A 23,529-nucleotide genomic window follows, 5' to 3' on the forward strand; every position below is an offset into this window, starting at 1 on the left:
CCCCTGCAGGGGGTGGCACTTTCACCGGAAATGTACAGGACATTTTACCCCTACATACAGAGGCAGATGTGCCATTCAGGTCTATGGGAAAGCAGTGTGTTTAGGCCTGTGGAGAGGGAAGGAGCTGGAATTTCTGACGTACAAAAGAATTTACAAGACGTTAAACTGCTACAAAACTAAAAGAGACAAAAAAAGAGCACATTTTAGCTAAAAGAGACCTAAAACACATCATGGATCTCACCATGTAACTTCTCTACTATAGCGGAGATGGAAAATTATGCAACTTGTGTCTATAGGTTAGGAAAAAGAGGGAAGAGAGTTACATATGAATGCGGGATCAGACTACAAACCGGGTTTATGTGTAGTCTGTAACCATGGACATACATTAGGCTGCGTAGGAGTGGTATACATAAAATGATATCGGCATTATTTTTGCCAAGGATTTTACAAAAGTCACAACAAAACCGCCACATGGTAATACACCCTACAATTTTATTGTAGGCTGTGTCAGGAAAACGACCCCTGTCCATAAACCCTTAGCATATGGATCTCAGAGCACCCTGTCGGAGATCCTTCTCTGAGGCAGAGTAGAAAGATGGTAGGTAGAAGTGGTCTCCACTGTTGCGGACCCAGCTCATCTATGTTTTACACGGTCGGCCATTCTTTTGGACGGACGGCATGTAGTATTTCATTTACCCAGCGGCAGACGCTGCCGAGGAAATCCATGGCTTCCCGGAACTGTCCCCAATTTTACCAACTGCTTATAAATGGTTCCAGAAGTGGAATCTGCAACTATCAGCTGAACTATGGGCTAGTACAACAACTTTAGGGGCTCTCAAGGATCTGAGAAACATGGCTGCTTTCTTCCAAAAGCTGTGCCACATCTGTTCTTGGGTTGGATCTGGATTTGCAGGCAAGTTTAAGGGAAGTGAATGGGACTGAATTGCAATATCACACAAAACCTATGCACATGTGCACAGAAGTGTTTTTTTTTTTCTAATACTGGACAATTCCTTTAAGTCTACTGCCCCCTTTATTATTTAAAGGGGTTGGCTGTTTTCTGGCTACTGTGGACCAATATGTATCTAAGAGGGCTATAAAACACTAATATAACAACATTGATATTCTACAGCATTCTCTATATTTCATAAGGTATGTCCTCTTGTTGGTCAAGTCTTTTGCGCTGTCCACACAGAGGTCCTGTCCATAAAATTGGTTGCTGATGAAGGGTCATGTGACCAGACAAACCATTCAGCCTCCTCCACTAAGATACATCTGTATTTACACTGCTGGGAGTTCAGTGCAAGTGCAGTGTGTTTGAATGGAGGAGGCCACGTGATGTCTCTGGTCACAAGACCCCCCATCAGCGGCCATCCTGTAGATAGGTGCTCTATGCAGACAGCACAGAAGACTTGACAACAAGGAAACATTGATAGAATTTCATAATCAAACGCCACAGAATATCAACAAAGGCTGTATTATGAAGAGCCACATAGTCATCTTAGATACACACTGGTCAACCCCTTTAAGCTCTATTGGTGTTTACCACAAATGTAGTACACAGAACTGGTTTCTCACCTGACACATACTTCCCCCACCTCACTTTCAGGGAGGGTCTCCATGTGCTCCGCAGCCAATCCGGTGATCCAACCACAGAGGGTGCTTCTATGCATTGGAACGCAGTCAAAACCTCCAATCTTCTTAAACCACTCCGAACGCCATGATTGTTGCCTACACCCATCAGAATAACCCTTCAGGCTCTCTGGGCCTTGTTCCCATAGAAGCTGTATTCCGGCACAATCATCCGGCCAAAAGGGCTTTGAAAACTCTAAGAAGATCTTGGCCACTGTGCCAAACCCCAATCTCTGGATGGCCTCCATCTTTCCCTTTGGCAGGGGAGGGTCAAAAAAAGTAGACGCTCGTTCCTTCATGCACCCAAGAGACACAGTGACAATGACATGATCTGATGGAAACTGCTCACCGTCTTCACAAACCACATTGACCGGATGTTTTGATAACTTTGAAGGTGATGAAGATCCATCCCACTGGACGCATCGAACAGGCTTACGGCAGCGAAGGGAATTAGGCGGCAGCTGGTCTATAAAGATGTCTAGTACAGCTTGGTAACCCTTACTGCCCAAAGAGTTAAAAAAGGGTCCCTCAAGAGCAGTGTATAAGCCAAGCTGACTCAACGAGAACTCATACATGGAGTTACAAGCCTCGTCCACGCACTCCGCTCGTTTACACCACTCGTATATCTCTTCCGCACCCTCGACCTTCGAAAGGTTGGACAAGGTAAATTCACGATCTAGATACTCCCCGACTGACCACGATTCACATTCTCGTTTATAGTCTTGCTGGTTGATTTGAGACATTAACCTTCCAAAAAAACAAGTTACATGTTCCACCTGAGTTGGGGGTAGCTGCTTTCCTTGCTCATTAAAAAAATAATCTTGGGGGGTTACAGATAGTGGTTGGCAGGACACCATACCAAACCCATCATCTGCCAGTAGTCCTTTCTCTTTGGACATCTGGTAAAGTGGATTGTCCTTCTGGCCATGGATCCAGGTGGCACCTAACTCCAGTGCATCAGCTCCAAAAGGTTTATGCGTCCAAACTCTTCCACCCGCCCGATCTAATGCTTCCAGGATGATAAGATTCTTCACTCCATGCTTCACCAAGGTGGTGGCAGCACCAAGACCTGCAAAGCCGGCACCAATTACAACCACTCTGGGTTGGTGGTTGCTATGAAGATCTGAGTCCATGGAGGTGGAAGAACTTCAGGAAGACCTAATGTGATAAATTTCAGAGTTAGAGTAAGTATGACATGAGAATTGGCTATACTTAGTGAGCCAAAGGACAGGAACCACCAAAGTGTCTATGAGATGTCTGAGGAACACTTAGGGCAAAGCTTATAGATTTTGTGCCACAGACAATCAAAGACCACCATAAGGTGTGCAAATCTGCTGTGTGTGAATATACCTCTAGAGCAGTGATGGCTAACCTCCAGCACTACAGCTATGGTGAAACTACGACTCCCAGCATGATCCATTCATTTCTATGGAGTTCTGAAAACATCAGATCTATCTTTTGCCACAAAACTATATATCTGCTCAGCTCTTCCTGCTCTATAACTGCTGCCTGCAGATTGCACTGCTTTTTGAGACCTCTTTAAAAAATCTGATTAGGAACTAGTATACGTAGAGTGACAAAATATTTTTTACAAAAATAAAATAAAATACATATAGGTTGCTATAAATAATGGTGTTCCTTTAACCCCTTCCTGACATGGCAATTTTTCATTTTAGTGTTTTCAATTTTCACTCCCTGAGCCATAATTTTTTACTTTTCCATTCAAATAGCCATAAGGGACTTATGTAGTGGGAAACTGGAAAAAAATTCCACATGTCAACGAAATTGAGAGAGATTTTATTTTATTTTTTTTAACACTTATTTTACTTCTCCTTAGGGGACTTGAACATGCGATCATTCGATAGCAATGAATTACCACGGCTCATTGTAGCCTATGGGACATTCAATATGTTCCTATGGAGCGCTGCCACCTGCAGGCCTCCATAGGAACTACTGCTGTGGTAGTCTAGGTTACTCCAGAGGGACCAAGGCTATCACTGCGAACCGCAGAGATCGGGGAAGCCGTTCAGGCCCTGGGACTGAGCTGTACGTAGTGACCGATGAACATAATGTCGCTGGCCTAGGAAGAGACCAAACAGCTGATCGACAAGGCTGCTCGGAGTTGATCCCATCAATCAGACATCCTGAGGATAAGTCCCAGAAAACCGCTTTAATATTAGACCGATTTCTTCTAAGCCAGTACCCTAGTGTATTTGGGGCCTTAAAGGGGTTGTCCACATTTAAAAAAAAATTCTACCCCCTCCTGCCAGACCAGTGAAGGGAACTATACTTACCTGCTCCCCGCCACTTATTTCGGTCTCCACTGCACTTCCTGCATGTACAGGGTCATATGCACCACTGCAGCCAAATTCTGGCCTCAGTGGTGAGGTCTCCCGAAGTGGTACATGACCCATGCTGCTAGGGAACGTCACTTCGGGAGACATTACCACTGAGGTCAGGCATTGGCTGCAGTGTTGCATGTGATCCTTTCCATGCAGGAAGTTTACACGTTAGACTGGAAGTGCAGTGAAGACAGCCCCGTGCCGATCAGTGGGGGGCAGGCAAGTATAGTTCTCTTCACAGGTCATGCTGGGTGAGTGGGATAAAAATAAATAATAAATAAAAGTAAATCATGGACAATCCCTTGAATTGTCACTGGCCGCGCCATGGCCCTGGTTTGCTTGGTGCCAATGCAAAACCTTTTAACCATTATGTATCAGACCAATTGTTGTAGTTACGTCTTTCCACCCTAGCGGACCCCTAAATTCTGAGCAATTCACTGACATTGATTTTAGGAGACTATGTTTTAAACAGTAGTTTTATGCCTGGTTTTTATGGTTTTTCTGCTACGATTTTACAGCTTTTCATGCTCACAAACAAGGACATTCCCAAATGTTTCCTCCAAATATGAAATTTGAATATGAATCCTGCAATAAACTTAATGACTTCCTGGAAATAAAGCCGATAGCGTGGAATCTGTTCCTACCGAGCACCAAGTCAGTCCATCTGCTACGAGGGCAACAGTCTTCCACCTTTTGGCAAGTACTTATCTACTTGGCCCTGTACTCCGCACCTTTCTTACAGTAATGGTAAGATAAGGGGTTGCCCATGCAGCAATAGAAAAAGAAAAAAAAAAATCAAATGCAAGATATAATGATCAGCGACCATCTCCTTATCTGGTCCATTCACATCCAAAGCTGCATTCAAAATTCTGGTGATGACTGCTTGGAATCCCAACAGCAATGCTGTAACGTTCTGCACCATAATACAATGCATTCTGAGAGATGTGGTTCTGTTTTTACAAGACACTACAACTCCTATAATGCACTACAGCAGAGCATGAACTAGTAGTAAGGTACTTCAGCTTGAGCCATCAGGGAGAGAGCAGAGTTTTGAATGCAGCTTTGGATGTGCCTAGAGTATTATAAAACATGAAGTTTAGACTGTAAAATTATATTTTCAAGCATAATTACTGTTTCATTACAATTGAGTTCATTCTGACCCAACTAGTCAGGGCGTTTACTCACCAGAAATATACTAAGAGCTCCGAGGTCCTGGACAAACAGCCTCAATGGCAGATTCTGAGGCGAGTGGTGGCCTGCAGGGTCCTAGAGAATCCTACCTTGTGATACAACTTCCTGCACATTCCCAGCCAATGAGGATCTTCATAAAGCGACTGTAGACTGTACGCAGGGCGAGAAGGCTTTATCCGCAAGATCCACAAACCTTTGCCCCATTCAGTCCAACGAGGTTGCTCTCCGTATAGGCTGAAAACATAATGTAAATGTCCATATTCCTCCTGTACCCATCCTGCAGAGTCATCCAGAGACCTTTGATCTGTGGCATAAAAGAAAGGAATACAGGTAAATAACAGTGGAGGCCATAATGCTAAACGTAGCAATTGCTGTAATAAAAATGCATATTTTGCACACAAAAAAAGTAGCAATTTTTTGGACACAAAATCTGCAAGTGCTGAAATGTGCCACCTGCTGTTCTCTTGGCTCTCAGACCATCTCGACTCTGCATTAAGGCACCTGAAGATTCTATAGGGATACTTGCAAATAAATTCTGCACTTCTGTCGGTCAGTCATACGCATGTTTGGCCATTTCAGTAGAGAAATACGGCTGCCGGGCACTTATGGCGCCTGTGATCTCAGGGTGAGAAATAGAATCAAAAAGGAAAAAAAATCCACCTTGCCTGATCTATGCTTAAATGGATGGCAGAATGGGGATCAGCCCCTACAGACATCATTATGTTGGTGGCTGGGATCTACCCAAAAAAGTCCCAATGTCTTACAAACATGTGATCCAAAAACCAACAAAGAAACAGACACTTTATGTGGACGCCACACACGACCTTGGAAAGTAATTCTGCATGGAACATAGAATGCACAGAAGATACAATGTTTCACTAATTATTCATTTATTTATAAACAGGACGTTTTCTCAAGGTCCGCATCCGATAGCTGCAGGAAAGAAGCTGGAGGGGACGGGGGTCTTCGGACCATGTGCCAGCAAGACAGTTTGCCCTGGCCAGGATATTACAGGGCAAGGGCCCTCTGGATAGACGGACTGTACAGGAGCCTGGTCAGTACACACCGGATACACCTGAAAATTTTAAAATGCTAAAAAAATAAATAAAAAAAAAATCCCCCACTGCCCCCCCAAAATGCGATTAAATAATAAAAGTACATCAGCTCACCACACAGTCCTGCAGCGCAGCTCTGGTCCTCACCACGTCCTCCTTCTATCCACAGGCTGCAGCGGTGACCCAGCTGTATACGGTACATGACCACTGTAGCCAATCTCCGTGGTCTCATGCTGCATACTGCTGAGGCCAGCGGCCTTACTGTTCTAAAGAGCGCACTACATGGCATTATAATATCATGACTATATGGCACTATTGTATATGCTCACTATGGCAGTATTATATCAGCACTGTATAGCGGTATCATTTAGCTACTTATGGGGAAGTATTGCTCTTCATTTCTCTCCTTCAAATAAAATGGCATGAAACACCCCTAGAGGTTTACGCGGGTGTCCACAGATCTAGACCCAGCCCTGCGCAGATCACTGCCGGAGAAATTCTGGTAATATTGGCATTATAAGGGGCGATGTATTCCTGCTAGGATGCCCTGTCGTTGCCAGGGATTGACCCTTTAAATCAAGGGTGCACAACCTTTTCTGGTAGGGGGCTATATTGTCAGACTGAGCCAATTAAAGGGATATTACCAACCGAAATACTGTATTTATGGCATATGGAACATGCAGTATTTACCAACATCTGCATGGAGTTTGTATGTTCTCTCCGTGTTTTGTGGGTTTCCTCCGGGTTCTCCGGTTTCCTCCCACACTCCAAAGACAGAATGATAGGGACCTTCGATTGTGAGCCCCAGTGGGGACAGTTGGATGCCAATGTCTGTAAAGCGCTGCAGAATATAGTAGCGCTATAGAAGTGCATAAAATAAATAAATACATGTCTAGGACTTCCATCTAATGACAGAATATATGGAAAATACATGTGAGCAGCCACAAAACAGTAACCCGGTGGTTGGGGACCGCATGTGGCCCCATGTTTGTGCACCTGCTTTAAATGCTCATCTGAATTACATTAACTCAAAGTGGTTAAATAGGGAATTCTAAAAAAACCAAGGCCATCCCTTTAACTAATATTTATAAATGTGGACTAACACTTAAATCCTTGGTAGGTATTCATGAGAATGGAACTGAGCTGCAGTACCAGAAACCTCCTGTGGAGAGCAGAGGTGCTGTTTCTGTAGAAGTTAACCCGGGCCATTTATTTTTTCTGTAAAACAACTTGCTGACGATTTCCTTTACTGAACTGCATTTATTGCTCCAAGTTAATATTTGATACAAGGTCAATGTTTTCCCCGGCCGGTATCTATATTTCGCCCAATCAGCATTCATTACTGAAACTAGATAAGATATAGACACTTTTACATTACACACAAGGAGCGCAGAATTTTATTTATTTCACCTAGCTTAACCTATTTCCCAACTCTTTTACAATAAGATCTGTTCCAAGAGGACAGGATCCATTGATTGCAGCAACAAATGCAAAAAGTATTATGGCAAGAAAAGTAAAGAAAAACGAGTGGCCATCATTACTTTAAGAAATGAAGGTCAGTCAGTCCGAAAAATTGGGAAAACTTTGAAAGTGTCCCCAAGTGCAGTCACAAAAACCATCAAGCGCTACAAAGAAACTGGCTCACATGCGGACTGCCCCAGGAAAGGAAGACCAAGAGTCACCTCTGCTGCGGAGGATAAGTTCATCCGAGTCACCAGCCTCAGAAATCGCAGGTTAACAGCAGCTCAGATTAGAGACCAGGTCAATGCCACACAGAGTTCTAGCAGCAGACACATCTCTAGAACAACTGTTAAGAGGAGACTGTGTGAATGAGGCCTTCATGGTAGAATATCTGCTAGGAAACCACTGCTAAGGACAGGCAACAAGCAGAAGAGACTTGTTTGGGCTAAAGAACACAAGGAATGGACATTAGACCAGTGGAAATCTGTGCTTTGGTCTGATGAGTCCAAATTTGAGATCTTTGGTTCCAACCACCGTGTCTTTGTGCGACGCAGAAAAGGTGAACGGATGGACTCTACATGCCTGGTTCCCACCGTGAAACGGTACGTCCTAGAGAGCCGAGACCCGGTCTAAAACCTCCCCGGACAACTGATATACCTATGTGCCAAATTTGGTGAAGATCGGTTCAGTCGTTTGGTCGCGAATAAAGAATGTACAGACAGACGTCTAGACAGACAGACAAACAGACAGACACTCATTTTTTTATATATATATATATATATATATATATATATATATATATATATATATATAGAGAGAGAGACTAGCAGAAGGACCGACTTCGCACGGGTATATTTCATCCATTTCATTTTATGTTTCTGTGTGTCGCAAAAAGATAGACAGTTTCCCCCATAACAGTGACCTCTACAGTACCCGCCCCTTTAACAATGACCTCCACAGTGGCTGCCCCTTTAACATTGACTTCCACAGTGCCCGCCCCTTTCACGTTAACCCCCCTTTAGCATTGACCACCCCTTCAACAGTGACTTCCACAGAGACCACCCCTTTAACAGTGACTTCCACAGAGACCACCCCTTTAACAGTGACCTTCACTGTGACCGCCCCTTTAAACAGTGACTTTCACTGTGACCGCCCCTTTAACAGTGACTTTCACTGTGACCTCCCCTTTAACAGTGGCCATCCCTTTAACAGTGGCTTTCACAGTGACTGCCCCTTTAACAGTGACTTTCACTGTGACCGCCCCTTTAACAGTGGCCTTCCCTTTAACAGTGGCTTTCACAGTGACCGCCCCTTTAACAGTGATTTTCTACATGCCTGGTTCCCACCGTGAAGCATGGAGGAGGAGGCGTGATGGTGTGGGGGTGCTTTGCTGGTGACACTGTTGGGGATTTATTCAAAATTGAAGGCATACTGAACCAGCATGGCTACCACAGCATCTTGCAGCGGCATGCTATTCCATCCGGTTTGCGTTTAGTTGGACCATCATTTATTTTTCAACAGGACAATGACCCCAAACACACCTCCAGGCTGTGTAAGGGCTATTTGACCATGAAGGAGAGTGATGGGGTGCTGCGCCAGATGACCTGGCCTTCACAGTCACCGGACCTAAACCCAATCGAGATGGTTTGGGGTGAGCTGGACCGCAGAGTGAAGGCAAAAGGGCCAACAAGTGCTAAGCATCTCTGGGAACTCCTTCAAGACTGTTGGAAGACCATTTCAGGTGACTACCTCTTGAAGCTCATCAAGAGAATGCCAAGAGTGTGCAAAGCAGTAATCAAAGCAAAAGGTGGTTACTTTGAAGAACCTAGAATATGACATTTTCAGTTGTTTCACACTTTTTTTGTTATGTATATAATTCCACATGTGTCAATTCATAGTTTTGATGCCTTCAGTGTGAATCTACAATTTTCATAGTCATGAAAATAAAGAAAACTCTTTGAATGAGAAGGTGTGTCCAAACTTTTGGTCTGTACTGTGTATATATACACACATACACATACACTAGCAGAAGGACCCGGCTTCGCATGGTATATTTCATTTTATGTTTCCGTGTGTCGTAAAAAGATATCAACAGTTTCCCCCATAACAGTGACCTCTACAGTACCCACCCCTTTAAGAATGACCTCCACAGTGCCCGCCCCTTTAACAGTGATCTCCACAGTGCCCGCCCCTTTAACAGTGACCTCCACAGCGCCCGTCTGTTTAATAGTGGCCCCTGTCCCCCATGCATGTAGCAGTGTAGTTGTGCCGTCATACGTCATATGACTGAATATTTAAGGACCTGCAAACTGCTAAAACCTGTGATCAGTTGTTATGGAAACCTGGAGTAGGACCTGCGAGCTTCTATTGGCTAATAAGGGACATGTGACCGTGTAAATGGCAGTTCGGATTTAAGTGAAAGGCTTGCATGGCTTCTATTGGCTAATGCAGGTCATTTTTTGGGAATATCTCAGGAACGGTATGTCCTAGAGAGCTGAGACCCGGTCTAAAACCTTCCCGGACACCTGATGTACCTGTGTGCCAAATTTTATAAAAGATCGGTTCAGTCGTTTGGTCGCTAATAAAGAACGCCTAGACAGACAGACACTCATTTTTCTATATATACTAGCAGAAGGACCCGGCTTCGCACGGGTATATTTCATCTATTTTGTTTTATGTTTCCGTGTGTCATTAAAAAGATATCAACAGTTTTCCCCATAACAGTGACCTCTACAGTACCCGCCCTTTTAAAAATGATCTCCACAGTGCCCATCCCTTTAACAGTGACCTCCACAGTGCCTGCCCCATTAACAGTGACCACCCCTTTAACAGTGACTTTCATAGTGCCCGCCCCTTTAACAGTAACCACCCTTTTAAAAGTGACCTCCAGAGTGCCCACCCCTTTAACAGTAATCTTCATAGTGGCCGCCCCTTTAACAGTGACCTTCACAGTGCCTGCCCCTTTAACAGTAAACTCCACAGCGTCCGTCCGTTTAATAGTGGCCCCTGCCCCCCATGCATGTAGCAGTGTAGTTGTGCTATGACTGAATATTTAAGTACCTGCGAACTGCTAAATCCTGTGATCAGTTCTTATGGCAACGTGGAGTAGGACTGCGAGCTTCTATTGGCTAATAAGGGACATGTGACATTTTTGGGGAATATATCTCAGAAACGGTACGTCCTAGAGAGCTGAGACCGGGTCTAAAACCTTCCTGGACACCTGATGTACCCGTGTGCCAAATTTGGTGAAGATCGGTCCAGTCGTTTGGTCGCGCATCCCGACAGACAGAAACTCATTTTTATAATTTGAGACTAGCAGAAGGACCCAGCTTTGCACGGGTATATTTAATTTATTTTAATTTATGTTTCCGTGTGTCGTAAAAAGATATCAACAGTTTCCCCCATAACCGTAACCTCTACAGTACCCGCCCCTTTAACAATGACCTCCACAGTGCCCACCCTTTTACAGTGACGGCCCCTTTAGCATTGACCACCCCTTTAACAGTGACCTTCACAGTGACCGCCCCTTTAATAACAGTGACCTCCACTGTGCCCATCCCTTTAATAACAGTGGCCTCCACTGTGCCCACCCCTTTAAGCAGTAAAGAAAAATGGCTGGGTTGTTATGGAAACCTGGAGTAAAACTGTGTTTATGGCAGTTGGGATGTGAAGAGAAAGACTTGCAGGCTTGTATTGGCTAATGTGGGTAATTTTTGGGGAATATCTCAGAAACGGTACGTCCTAGAGAGCCGAGACCCGGTCTAAAACCTCCCCGGACACCTGATATACCTATGTGCCAAATTTGGTGAAGATCGGTTCAGTCGTTTGGTCGCGAATAAAGAATGTACAGACAGACGTCTAGACAGACAGACAAACAGACAGACACTCATTTTTTATATATATATATATTATATATATATATATATATATATATATATATATATATATATATATATATATATATATATATATAGAGAGAGAGAGAGAGAGAGACTAGCAGAAGGACCGACTTCGCACGGGTATATTTCATCCATTTCATTTTATGTTTCTGTGTGTCGCAAAAAGATAGACAGTTTCCCCCATAACAGTGACCTCTACAGTACCCGCCCCTTTAACAATGACCTCCACAGTGGCTGCCCCTTTAACATTGACTTCCACAGTGCCCGCCCCTTTCACGTTAACCCCCCTTTAGCATTGACCACCCCTTCAACAGTGACTTCCACAGAGACCACCCCTTTAACAGTGACTTCCACAGAGACCACCCCTTTAACAGTGACCTTCACTGTGACCGCCCCTTTAAACAGTGACTTTCACTGTGACCGCCCCTTTAACAGTGACTTTCACTGTGACCTCCCCTTTAACAGTGGCCATCCCTTTACCAGTGACTTTCACTGTGACCGCCCCTTTAACAGTGACTTTCACTGTGACCGCTCCTTTAACAGTGGCCATCCCTTTAACAGTGGCTTTCACAGTGACCGCCCCTTTAACAGTGGCCGCCCCTTTAACAGTGACTTTCACTGTGACCGCTCCTTTAACAGTGGCCATCCCTTTAACAGTGGCTTTCACAGTGACCGCCCCTTTAACAGTGGCCGCCCCTTTAACAGTGACTTTCACTGTGACCGCCCCTTTAACAGTGGCCTTCCCTTTAACAGTGGCTTTCACAGTGACCGCCCCTTTAACAGTGATTTTCACTGTAACCGCCCCTTTAACAGTGACTTTCACTGTGACCGCCCCTTTAAGCAGTAAAGAAATATGGCTGGGTTGTTATGGAAACCTGGAGTAAAACTGTGTTTATGGTAGTTGGGATTTGAAAGCAAGCTTCTATTTGGGGGAGGGGGGCTCATTTTTTGGGAATATCTCATGAACGGTACGTCTTAGAGAGCTGAGACCCGGTCTAAAACCTTCCCGGACACCTGATGTACCTGTGCCAAATTGCAATCAAGTATCAAACAATCATAAAAATAAACAATGCCATATAATAAATATACCAGCATGATACATATCTGATGTGAAAGTGATTACAATACATGATAAAAATCTATTTCATGTGCAAGACAACTGTTAAAACAACCATGATTCTCAATGCAGATACATACATTATGATAAATAACATGATTGTGTGCCGTGTGTACTCAATTAGATAAAGTGACAGGTGCTTACTGCAGGATGTGTCAGACGGAGAAAAGAAGGAGGAGAAACCAGGGGTATGGCGGCGTGTGTGTGTGTATATATATAATTATAATTTTTTTAGTTTATTCCTGGACAATACGTGACTGCTGCAGCTGATCACTGGCCTCAGTGTTGTACCAAAGAGTTCAGTAATTGGCCAGGAGAACAGGAGCGCGGCGGGGGATCTACCAGGTAAGTAATGAACACTTCTTTAGTGCAGGTGGATCCCCTGTGCCTCCAGGAACCAGACAACCCCGTTAAGTGCCCCCACATAGAGCGATGGCCCCTCACTACTTCTAAATTGAATGCTCACCTACACTAAGGTTCCCACTATGAACAGAGCTGATCAGGTCTCCTCTCTGTGCTCCAAGTGGCTAGGCACAACAGGAGTGATGACATCACTGCATCGCGCCTGCCTGCGCCGCACAACGGATGGTAGGGGAAAGGTGGAGCATGCAACGGCCAAAATTCAGGACTGTCCCGTTGGACGGTTGGGAGCTACACATTATTATGTCCAACAGAAGCTGTCCTGGATGGTAGTCATTGGCCGACGCACAGGAGATCAATGCTGTAGTTCCCTTATATAGAACCTTATAGTAACTTTCTCCCAGTCCATCTAAATATGGCGAAGGCTTTGAGGCTTTCATCACAGGAGGGGGCTACAGTATCCCCCACCCCCTCTACAGACCAGACATCTGGGCATCAATTCAATTCAAAGACCCTGTAGGGGGCCCTTCAGAGACTACAGGAGTCACCAATAAAGGACAAGAGCTCACAATGAGCGAGATAAAGACTCCAGTGTGAGACTCTTGTGCCAGACACATGGACAATTGTGAGGCCGGTATATAAATCTTCATGCAGTGCCCGCGGGTGAGGAAGGGGGGGGGGGGCGGCTTACAATTTGTCAAAAAAATTAATAAATAAATCTGACCTGCAGAGTGTCAGAGCAAAAGGACTTAAAGGGGTTGTCCGGGTTCAGAGCTGAACCCGGACATACTCATAATTTCACCCAGCTAGATCGCGCAGGGCAAGGGCTCTTTTGTTTACAATAACACACTGCCAGGCAGAAGCTTCCGCCCGGCAGTGTGTTCGGTGACGTCACTGGCTCTGTTGGGTGTGCTTTAGCGCTGCCCTAGCCATTTTACTGTCTAGGGCAGCACTAAAGCCCGCCCATCAGTGCTGGTGACGTCACCGGCTTCCCGACAGCCCCATGGAGAGCCAGGGTTCGTCACCGTAACTCGTGAAAATACCTTTGTCCTGCGCGATTTAGCGTAGGACAAAGGAGGGCATCGGAGCATAAACTGCTCCGATGCTCAAGTCAGGGGGGCTGTCTGGGTGAAAATGAAGGTATAGTCCGGGTTCAGCTCTTAACCCAGACAACCCCTTTAATGGAGTCTATTTCAGGGCTCCCTGCTGCCACTGCTGAGACTGTTTGGAAGACCGTGGTTTCTAGGCAGGTTAACCAATGGGCACAAAGACCTGGCATGGAGAGCCATTCAGGGAGCACTCTCATGGTTTCCCGTGGACTACAACACCAGGCACTGCCCCAGGTGCCCATTTGAGGAGGAAACACCCTTGCACCTCATTTGGGAGTGCCCGTTGTCACAGACCTGGTTGGACGCCCTGGAAAATGAACTTAGAGACTCTATTCCCAGGAGCAGCCTAAAGCACGGCGCCATGCTTTACGGACTCTTCCATGGGACCTACACTGTTCAGGCTATCCAGGAGGCCTGGTGCCTCATAGCGCTGCAACGAGTACTCGATTAAATCGAGTAATTCAACACAGAAAAATTCAACACGGAGCGGGAGTGAAGCGCTTACTATTACTCCCACTCCGTGGTCTCCCACTGGCCCGCAATGCGCTTGTAATACTCACCTTTTCAGCAGGGGGCCCCTGACACTCCACAGCACGTCCATGGTCCCGGAATGATGGAGTGTCGGCGGCGCCCCTGCTGGAAACTAAAGTTGGTGACACCGAGGGGGTGGGGGCACGACTAAGGCCGGGCGCCCGGAGTGCACAGCGTCATAGCAACCAATGACGCTGTGCACTCCAGGTGTCAGGAGAAGGGCAGGCTTGGCTTTCACGGACCGTGCGTCCGTGCTTTAACTGAAGTGTGGCTCAGCCTTACGGGAGAGAAGGCACTGGGGTGGGGGAGTGGAGCCGAAGGCACAGTGGGGGATAGTGGAGCCGATGGCACTGGGGTGGGGGAGTGGAGCCGAAGGCACTGGGGTGGGGGAGTGGAGCTGATGGCGCTGGGGGGAAACTGATGCACTTGGGCTGATCGCATGGGGGGAACGAAGGGTGTTGGGGACTAATGGCAGGGGGTCTGATGAGTTTTTATAAAAGGAAAAAAACAGTCTATTAATTTTTTATATTTTTTTATTAGAGTACTCGATTAATCGTAAAAATAATTATTAGAATACCCGTTAGCTGCATCCTTAGTGCCTTATGAACTCTTTTAACCCCTTTGCCATTTTTCACCTTAAAGGGGTATTCCCATCTGAGACAATGGGGGCAAATTGCTAGGATATGTCCCTGCTGGGACCCGCACCTATATCAAGAACAGAGCGGGGAAAGTGGTGGCTGGAGGACTCCAGGGAAACCGCCAAGCGTTTCTCCCCATAGAAGTGAATAGGAGCGCAACACGTTTGCGCGGCCACTGCTCCCATTCATTTCTATGGGGCCGACGGAAATATTAGAGTCAGCGCTCAGCTATTTTTGGCGGCCTCATTGAAATGAATGGAAGGCAGTTGCGCATGCGCGGTGCGCCCTCTGGGCTGCCTTTACAAGATGGGTGTGGGTCCCACCCCATTGTCTGAGCTAGGAATACCCCTTTAGGGACCAGTGACATGTGTCACTTTATGTGGTAATAACTTCGGAACGCTTTTACTTATCCAAGCCAATCTGAGACTGTTTTCTCACAATACATTGTACTTCATGATAGTGGTAAATTTGAGTCAATAAAATTCACCAATCTTTATTAAAAAATATCAAGAGTTATTACTGTTATGTTTACATCATTTTGTAAATGTAATTTTATTTTTTTAGGATGTTAGAAGGCTTAGCATTTTAGAAGCAAATTTTTACATTTTTAAGAACATTTTCTGAAACACACTTTAAGGACCACTTCAGTTATTAAGTCACTTTGTGGGGCTTACATAGTGGAAACCCCCCATAAATGACCCAATTTTAGAAACTACACCCCTTAAGTTATTCAAAACTGATTTTACTAACTTTGTTAACCCTTTAGGTGTTCCATAAGAATTAAAGGAAATATTGGATTACACTTACCGGTAATCGGTTTTCTTTGAGCCTATGACAGCACCCCTGGAGAGTCCGCCTCCACCTCCTCAGGACAGGAAACGGGAACCAGAACAGCCTTTTAAAATGAGGTATCATCCCCTCTATCTCCAGTCCTTTTCTCAAAAACTAAGAAACATAACATCTTAACAACCTAACAATAATATAAATTATATATATATATATATATATATATATATATATATATATATATATATATACACACACACACACACACACACCTATGCATTCATATATACGTATACCTATATACAATTTTAACATAGGGTTGGAAATTAACCAGGTGCTGTCATAGGCTTGAAGAAAACCGATTACTGGTAACTGTATTCCAATATTTCTTTCTCACCTATGACAGCACCCCTGGAGAATAGGCAAGAATTTGTCTAGGATAGGACCACGACCAAAAGGTAAGACCTTCATTAGAAGGTAACTGTAGTCTATAGTGCCTAAAAAACGTACGTGGAGAGCTCCAGCTAGCTGCCTTACAAATCTGCTCTATAGAGGCAGAAGCTCTCTCTGCCCAAGACATGAAAACTGATCTCATAGAGTGGGCTCCAAACCTCGGGGATGGATCAATCCCTTTAGAAGAGTAGGCTAAGGAAATGGCCTGTCTAATCCACCTAGCAGTAGTGCGAGAAGAGGCTGCAGATGCCTTCTTCACTCCCTGGAACAAAACAAGCAGACGTGAAGATCTCCAAGGCTGGGTGACCTGCAGATATTGCAAAATACATCTCTTAAGGTCTAGACAGTAGTACTCTGATTGCTTTCTATTTTTAGGGGAAGCACAGAATGAAGGTAACACCATTTCCTGAGAACGATTAAACCGTGAAGAGACTTTTGGTAAAAAAGAAGGATCAGTAGAAATTACTACCCGCTCTTCCAGAATCACCAAATAGGGAGGGTCAATCGAGAGCGCAGAAATCTCACTAACTTTTCTAGCCAAAGTAATGGCCAGAAGCAAAGCAAGTTTTAGGGGGAGCAACTTTGGGGAGATATGATCAATAGGCTCGAAAAGGTCTGAAGGGACCTTTAGACACTGGGGACAATTTAGACACTGCTGTTATAAACCTTCTAATCCAAAGATGTTCCGCTAACTTAAACTCAAATAAGGCACTTAAGGCAGAAACCTGGACTTTTAAAGTGCTGGGCCTAAGTTTCTTGTTCTATCCTTCCTGTAGGAAATCTAAAACTAGCGGGATGTCAGGAGCTTCTAGCACATCCACAGGTTTTTTGCCGAATCTGAAAAAAGTCCTCCAAACCCTAAGGTAGATCTTACAAGTGACCTCTTTCTGACTGGCTAAGAGAATACTAACTACATCCTCGGAGAGACCTCTTTTCTTTAAAATCTCCCTCTCAATAACCAGGCAGTCAGGTGCAGATTCTCCACCTCTAGGTGAAAAACTGGTCCCTGGGACAGAAGCTCCTGAGACTCTGGAAGCACCCATGGTGTTCCTATCGACATCTTGCGGAGCCAGGAAATCCACACTCTTCTCTATTTTGGTACAACTTTTAGTGGGGGAAAGGCAAACAGAAGGCCCTGCTTCCAAGATTGAGCCAGCGCATCCACAGCTCTCGGATGCTCCACTGGAGAAAGGGAAAAGAAGACTTCTACCTTCCTCTTTGCCCTGTTGGCAAAGAGATCTATCTCTGGAGTACCCCATAATGCGGCCACCTGATTGAAAACCTGATCTAAGGAACACTCTCCCTGGAATAGATGATGACTGAGGAAGTCCGCTTTCACGTTGTCCGAACCCCTTAGATGTACTGCAGAAAGAAATAATAGAGAAGCTTCTGCCAGGCTGAAAATCTGATGGGAGAGAGACATTAGGCCCTGAGCTCTTGTACCTCCATGCCGGTTTATATAGGCCACTGCTGTTGTGTTGTCCGAATAGACCCTTACATTCCTGCCTCTGATGGTCAGGAGACTCTCCTGATTGCATCCAATTGCCCCAAATTGTGCGAATGGGACAGAGATTTGCTGTTCCAATTCCCCTGCAATAGCAGGGACCCCACATGGGATCCCCAACCGGATGGGCTCACATCCATGGTTAAGGGGATAACCTCCTCCCTGGTCCAAGGAACTCCTCTCTCTAGATTTTTTTAGATCCATCCACCACCCCAAGGAATCTAAGGTCTAGGAGGATAGAGATATCTCTGTGTCCAGAGAGGGGAGACTTCTGTCCCAATCTCGCAGGATCTGAAGCTGAAGAAGCCTTCAATGGTACTGGGCCCAGGAGTGTTCCTAGTGTCTCAAAAGATCCGGGGCCCAAACCCCAATGAATATGGCCCAGTTCTCTAAGTAGCCCCCCTCCCCCCACACACCGCATTTTGCTGTACTGTCTATACAGCAGCTCATACCTGTCACATCCAGGGCCTCCAGGTGAAGTCTCCTCTGATGTAGATCTTCTCTGTCATCATCTTCTCCATTCGGTCCTGACACTTCTCTCAGCCGCCTCGTCTCTGCAGAGTGTGACACACAGACATCTTAGCTTCCTCACTTTTCTATCATCATCCCCCAACCTGGAGTCCCCACAGTGTTATCCTGCTGCTCGCCGTGCTCTCCAATACTCTTAAATACTATCCTGAAGAAATATGAGTGCCCCCCATAGTAATAGTTCTCCTCATAGTCCCACCAATAATAATTCTCTTCTAGAATGCCCTCATTAGTAATACTGCCCCCTACCATTATAATGCTCTCAAAGAGTGCCCCAATTAATAGAAGAGCCCTCCAGTATTAATAATGCCCTCACACAGCCCCCAGTAGAAATAAGACCCCCTATTGTTCCCCCAGTGGTAATAGAGCTCTTTTCAGACCCCTCCGTAGTAATAAGGGCCCCCCATAGTGCTCTTAGTAGAAATAAGGCAGATCTATAAGTCCCTCCCCAGTAGTAATAAGAATGTCTATAATGTCCCCTGGATTTGCAGTGCCCCCTGTAGTTATATTCCCACCTCCACCATACAGTCCTATGTAAATAACATCACTCCCCTCCCTTTAGCTCCACCAAAATACAGTCCCATGTAAATAACCACCTCCTCCCCAGCCGCCTCCAACATGCAATCCCATGTAAACATCACCCCCTCAACATTCAGTCCCATGTAAATAGCATCATTCCCCCCACCAGCCACCTTTAACATACAGCCCCATGTAAATAACATCACTTCCTCCCTCAGACCCCTGTAACATTTAGTCTCATGTAAATAACATGACCTCCTCCCCAGCCACCTCTAACACACAGTTCCATGTAAATAACATCCCTCCCTTCAGCCCTAACATACAGTCCCAGTTAAATAACCAGAACTACCAGCATTGCTCTGCCTCTCACTTACCTCTCCTCATGTAGCAGACCTCACCACAGCTTCTTCTCTTCACTGCCATCCAATCCTGCACTGGTCACATGATGGTGACATCATCGCAGGTCCTTCTCAACTACTGCCTGTTTTGCTGGTCACATGATCTGTGAGGTCAGCACAGGTCCTTCAGCTCTTCCAGTGCATTAGATTCAATTGTATTGCCTTCCTGAGGACGGCAATACAGTTGTATCTAGCTGGCAGGCAGGACATTCAGGGCCTGGGACAAAACATCAGGGGCCCAGGCCCCGAATATTTTAACCTAGCAATGCCCCTGACTGGGCCCATTCCACCCCTGGAATAGTGGCTGTCATGAGACCCAGTACCGACATAGCCCCTCTTATAGTGACTGACAGAGACGAGAGAAGAAGCTGAACTCTTGATCTGATTAGTAAAGCTTTTTGCAGAGATTAGCAGGCACTTCTGGGAACTGGAGTCAAAAATCATTCCTAGGAAACTGCATCTCTGGCCTGGGCATAAGCTGTATTTTTCTAGGTTTATCTCCCATCCCAGCTTTTCTAGAACTTCTCTCAACCAGGCTATTCAAGTTTAGTATAGTCCGAAATGATCCATTTGGTTTTTGAGTTGAATAAAACCCCTCTGTCAATTCCTGCTCTGGGACTCTTACCCGCACTCTTTTTTTCTATCAGGGAAAAAACTTCTGAGACGATGGCAGATTGTTTTGCGGGATCTGAACGGTAATCTGTAATTACAAATCTCCCTACTGGGAGACTCTGAAATTTTAATTTTAGGCCCTCCCCCATCACAGAATGTAGGGCTGTTGGAGATCTTCTGCCACTTAGGTGCAAAAAGAGACAGACGACCTCCGACAGGTGCTCTGGCATCATTTTGTGGTGTCTCACCTGGAAAAAAGAAACCCCTTACTTTTTTTTTTTTATTTGGACCTGCAAATTGTTTTTCTCTTTCTTTGCTCCTGAAGCTCCCCTTATTAAATCTGGGACGGAAAGACTTAAGTTAAGAGCCAAAGAAAACTCAATGTTTATTACACTGATTCTGCAGTTTACAAAAACACCCCACATGTGGTGGTAAACTGCTGTACGGGCACACGGCAGGGCGCAGAAGAAAAGAAGCGCCTAATGGTTTTTGGAGGGCAGTTTTCACTGGGATAATTTTAAGTTGCCATATGACATTTGAAGACCCCCTGATGCACCCTATGGTATAAACTCCTAAAAAGTGACCCCATTTTGGAAACTACAGGATAAGGTGACAATTTTGTTGGTACTATTTTGGGTTACATATGATTTTTGATTGCTCTATATTACGTTTGATGTGATGCAAGGTAACCAAAAAATAGCTGTTTTGACAGTTTTTATTTTTTTATGGCGTTCACCTGACAGGTTAGATCATGAGCTATTTTTATGGAGTAGGTTGTTACGGACAAGACAGTACTAAATATGTCTACTTTTATTTTTCTTTCGTTTCAGTTTTACATAATAAAGCATTTTTGAAAAAACAAACAAAACATTTTCTGAAAGCCATATATATTTTTTATGCCGACCATCTTATGTAGGAGCTGTTTTTGGCAGGAAGAGTTAACGTTTTTATTGGTACCATATTTGGGTACATATGATTTTTTGATCATTCAATATTACACTTTTTTGGGCAAGGTGACCCAAAAAATGGTTGTTTTGGTACAGTTTTTTTTTTTTTTTTAGTGCATTCACCTGAGGGGGTAGATCATGTGATACTTTTACAGAGCAGGTTGTTTCAGACGTGGTGAAACCTTATGTGTCTTTTTTATATTTATTTTGTTTTTACAAAATAAAGCAGTTTTGAAAAGAAAAACAAACATCGTGTAGTTCTAGTAGAAAAATGCGACATGCACACTGCCGGTATCCGTATTTTTGTGGCACAGAACACTTATTGCACTACATACAGTGGATATAAAAAGTCTACACACCCCTGTAAAAATGTCAGGTTTCTGTGCTGTAAAGAAATGAGACAAAGATAAATCATTTGAGAACTCTTTCCACATTTAATGTGACCTATAAACTGTACAACTCAATTAAAAAACTAACTGAAATTTTTTAGGTGGAGGGAAGAAAACAAAAAAAATAAAAAATAATGTGGTTGCATAAGTGTGCACACCCTCTTATAACTGAGGGATGTAGCTGTGTTCAGAATTAAGCAATCGCATTCAGAATCCTGTTAGATAGGAGTCGGCATACACCGGCCATCATGTAAAGTGCCTCTGATTAACCCCAAATAAAGTTCTGCTGCTCTAGTTGGTCTTTCCTGAAATTTTCTTAGTCGCATCTCACAGCAGAAGCTATGGTCCACAGAGAGCTTCCAAAGCATCAGAGGGATCTCATTGTTAGAAGGCATCAGTCAGGAGAAGGGTCCAAAAGAATTTCCAAGGCATTAGATAAACCATGGAACACAGTGAAGACCGTCATCATCAAGTGGAGAAAATATGGCACAACAGTGACATCACCAAGAACTGGATGTCCCTCCAAAATTGATCAAAAGACAAGAAGAAACCTGGTCTGGGAGGCTACCAAGAAGCCTACAGCAACATTAAAGGAGCTGCAGGAATATCTGGCAAGTCCTGGCTGTGTGGTACATATGACAACAATCTCCCGTATTCTTCATATGTCTGGGCTATGGGGTAGAGTGGCAAGACGAAAGCCTTTTCTTACGAAGAAAAACATCCAAGCCAGGGTACAATTTGCAAAAACACATCTGAAGTCTCCCAAAAGCATGTGGGAAAAAGTGTTATGGTCTGATGAAACCAAGGTTGAACTTTTGGGCCATAATTCCAAAAGATATGTTTGGCCCAAAAACAACACTGCACATCACCAGAAGAACCCCATCCCCACAGTGAAGCATGGTGGTGGCAGCATCATGTCAAGGGGCTGTTTTTCTTCAGCTGGAACTGGGGCCTTAGTTAAGCTAGAGGGAATCATGAACAGTTCCAAATACCAGTCAATATTGGCACAAAACCTTTAGGTTTCTGCTAGAAAGCTGAACATGAAGAGGAACTTCATCTTTCAGCATGACAACGACCCAAAGCATACATCTAAATCAACAAAGGAATGGCTTCACCAGAAGAAGATGAAAGTTTTGGAATGGCCCAGCCAGAGCCCAGACCTGAATCCGACTGAAAATCTGTGGGGTGATCTGAAGAAGGCTGTGCCCAGGAGATGCCCTCGCAATCTGACAGATTTGGAGTGTTTTTGCAAAGAAGAGTGGGCAAATCTTGCCAAGTCAAAATGTGCCATGCTGATAGACTCATACCTAAACAGACTGAGTGCTGTAATAAAATCAAACAGTGCCTCAACAAAGTATTAGTTTAAGGGTGTGCACACTTATGCAACCATATTTTATTTTTATATTTTTGTCTTCCCTCCACCTAAAAGATTTCAGTTTGTTTTTCAGTTGAGTTGTACAGTTTATAGGTCACATTAAAAGGTGGAAAAAGTTCTGAAATTATTTATCTTTGTCTCATTTTTTTACATCACAGAAACCTGACATTTTAACAGGGGTGTGTAGACTTTTTGTATACAGTGTATATATTTTCAATGTACAGAACCTCAACCAGCCTATGTTCATAAAAAAAAAAAAATGGATAGATTATTAAAGAAACTCCCCAGTTTATTATTATAGACACGATCATAGCTCAGATGATTTCTAGCTGTAAAGGAAAGCCACCAGTGTCCTCTTCTACCCAGGACCTACCTTCTCAAAGTCACTGCAGGGACCCCCATAATTAATCATCTTGCTGCTGTGTGAGCATGTAATATTGAAATGTATCTGTACGGTGGGCCCCCAAAATAAGTTTTACTGGTGGGCCCTAGGCACCCCAGTCCGATACTGATGGCCGGTATCCGTGTTTTGCGAATCCGCAATTTGTGGACCGCAAAAACAACAATGGCCGTGTGCATGGGCCCTGAAGTGGATGCACATGCTCATTTCCATCCTTCAACTGCCCCCAGCTGCAGCAGAAAGGTCATGCCCCCCCACCCCCCGAAAGGACATGCCCCCGAGA

General features: G+C 44.6%; 1 protein-coding gene across 2 annotated transcripts in view; it reads right to left on the minus strand.

Annotated features, from left to right (window-relative positions):
* LOC122945743 (peroxisomal N(1)-acetyl-spermine/spermidine oxidase-like) overlaps nucleotides 1–23,529 on the minus strand; it is a 44,810-nt gene that overhangs the window by 19,064 nt on the left and 2,217 nt on the right. The window contains exons 1-3 of one of the 2 annotated variants that reach the window (XM_044304913.1): nucleotides 18,531–18,564; nucleotides 5,160–5,469; nucleotides 1,579–2,790 (exon numbers count right to left, since the gene is read on the minus strand). In XM_044304913.1, coding sequence (XP_044160848.1) covers nucleotides 1,579–2,765 — 1,187 coding nt within the window. In that variant the 5' untranslated portion in view covers nucleotides 2,766–2,790; nucleotides 5,160–5,469; nucleotides 18,531–18,564. Of the gene's footprint in view, nucleotides 1–1,578; nucleotides 2,791–5,159; nucleotides 5,470–18,530; nucleotides 18,565–23,529 lie in introns of those variants that run through there. The other variant, XM_044304912.1, reaches the window with a different exon arrangement.

The sequence above is a fragment of the Bufo gargarizans genome, chromosome 8 (genome assembly GCF_014858855.1).
Source record: "Bufo gargarizans isolate SCDJY-AF-19 chromosome 8, ASM1485885v1, whole genome shotgun sequence".
NCBI lineage: Eukaryota > Metazoa > Chordata > Amphibia > Anura > Bufonidae > Bufo > Bufo gargarizans.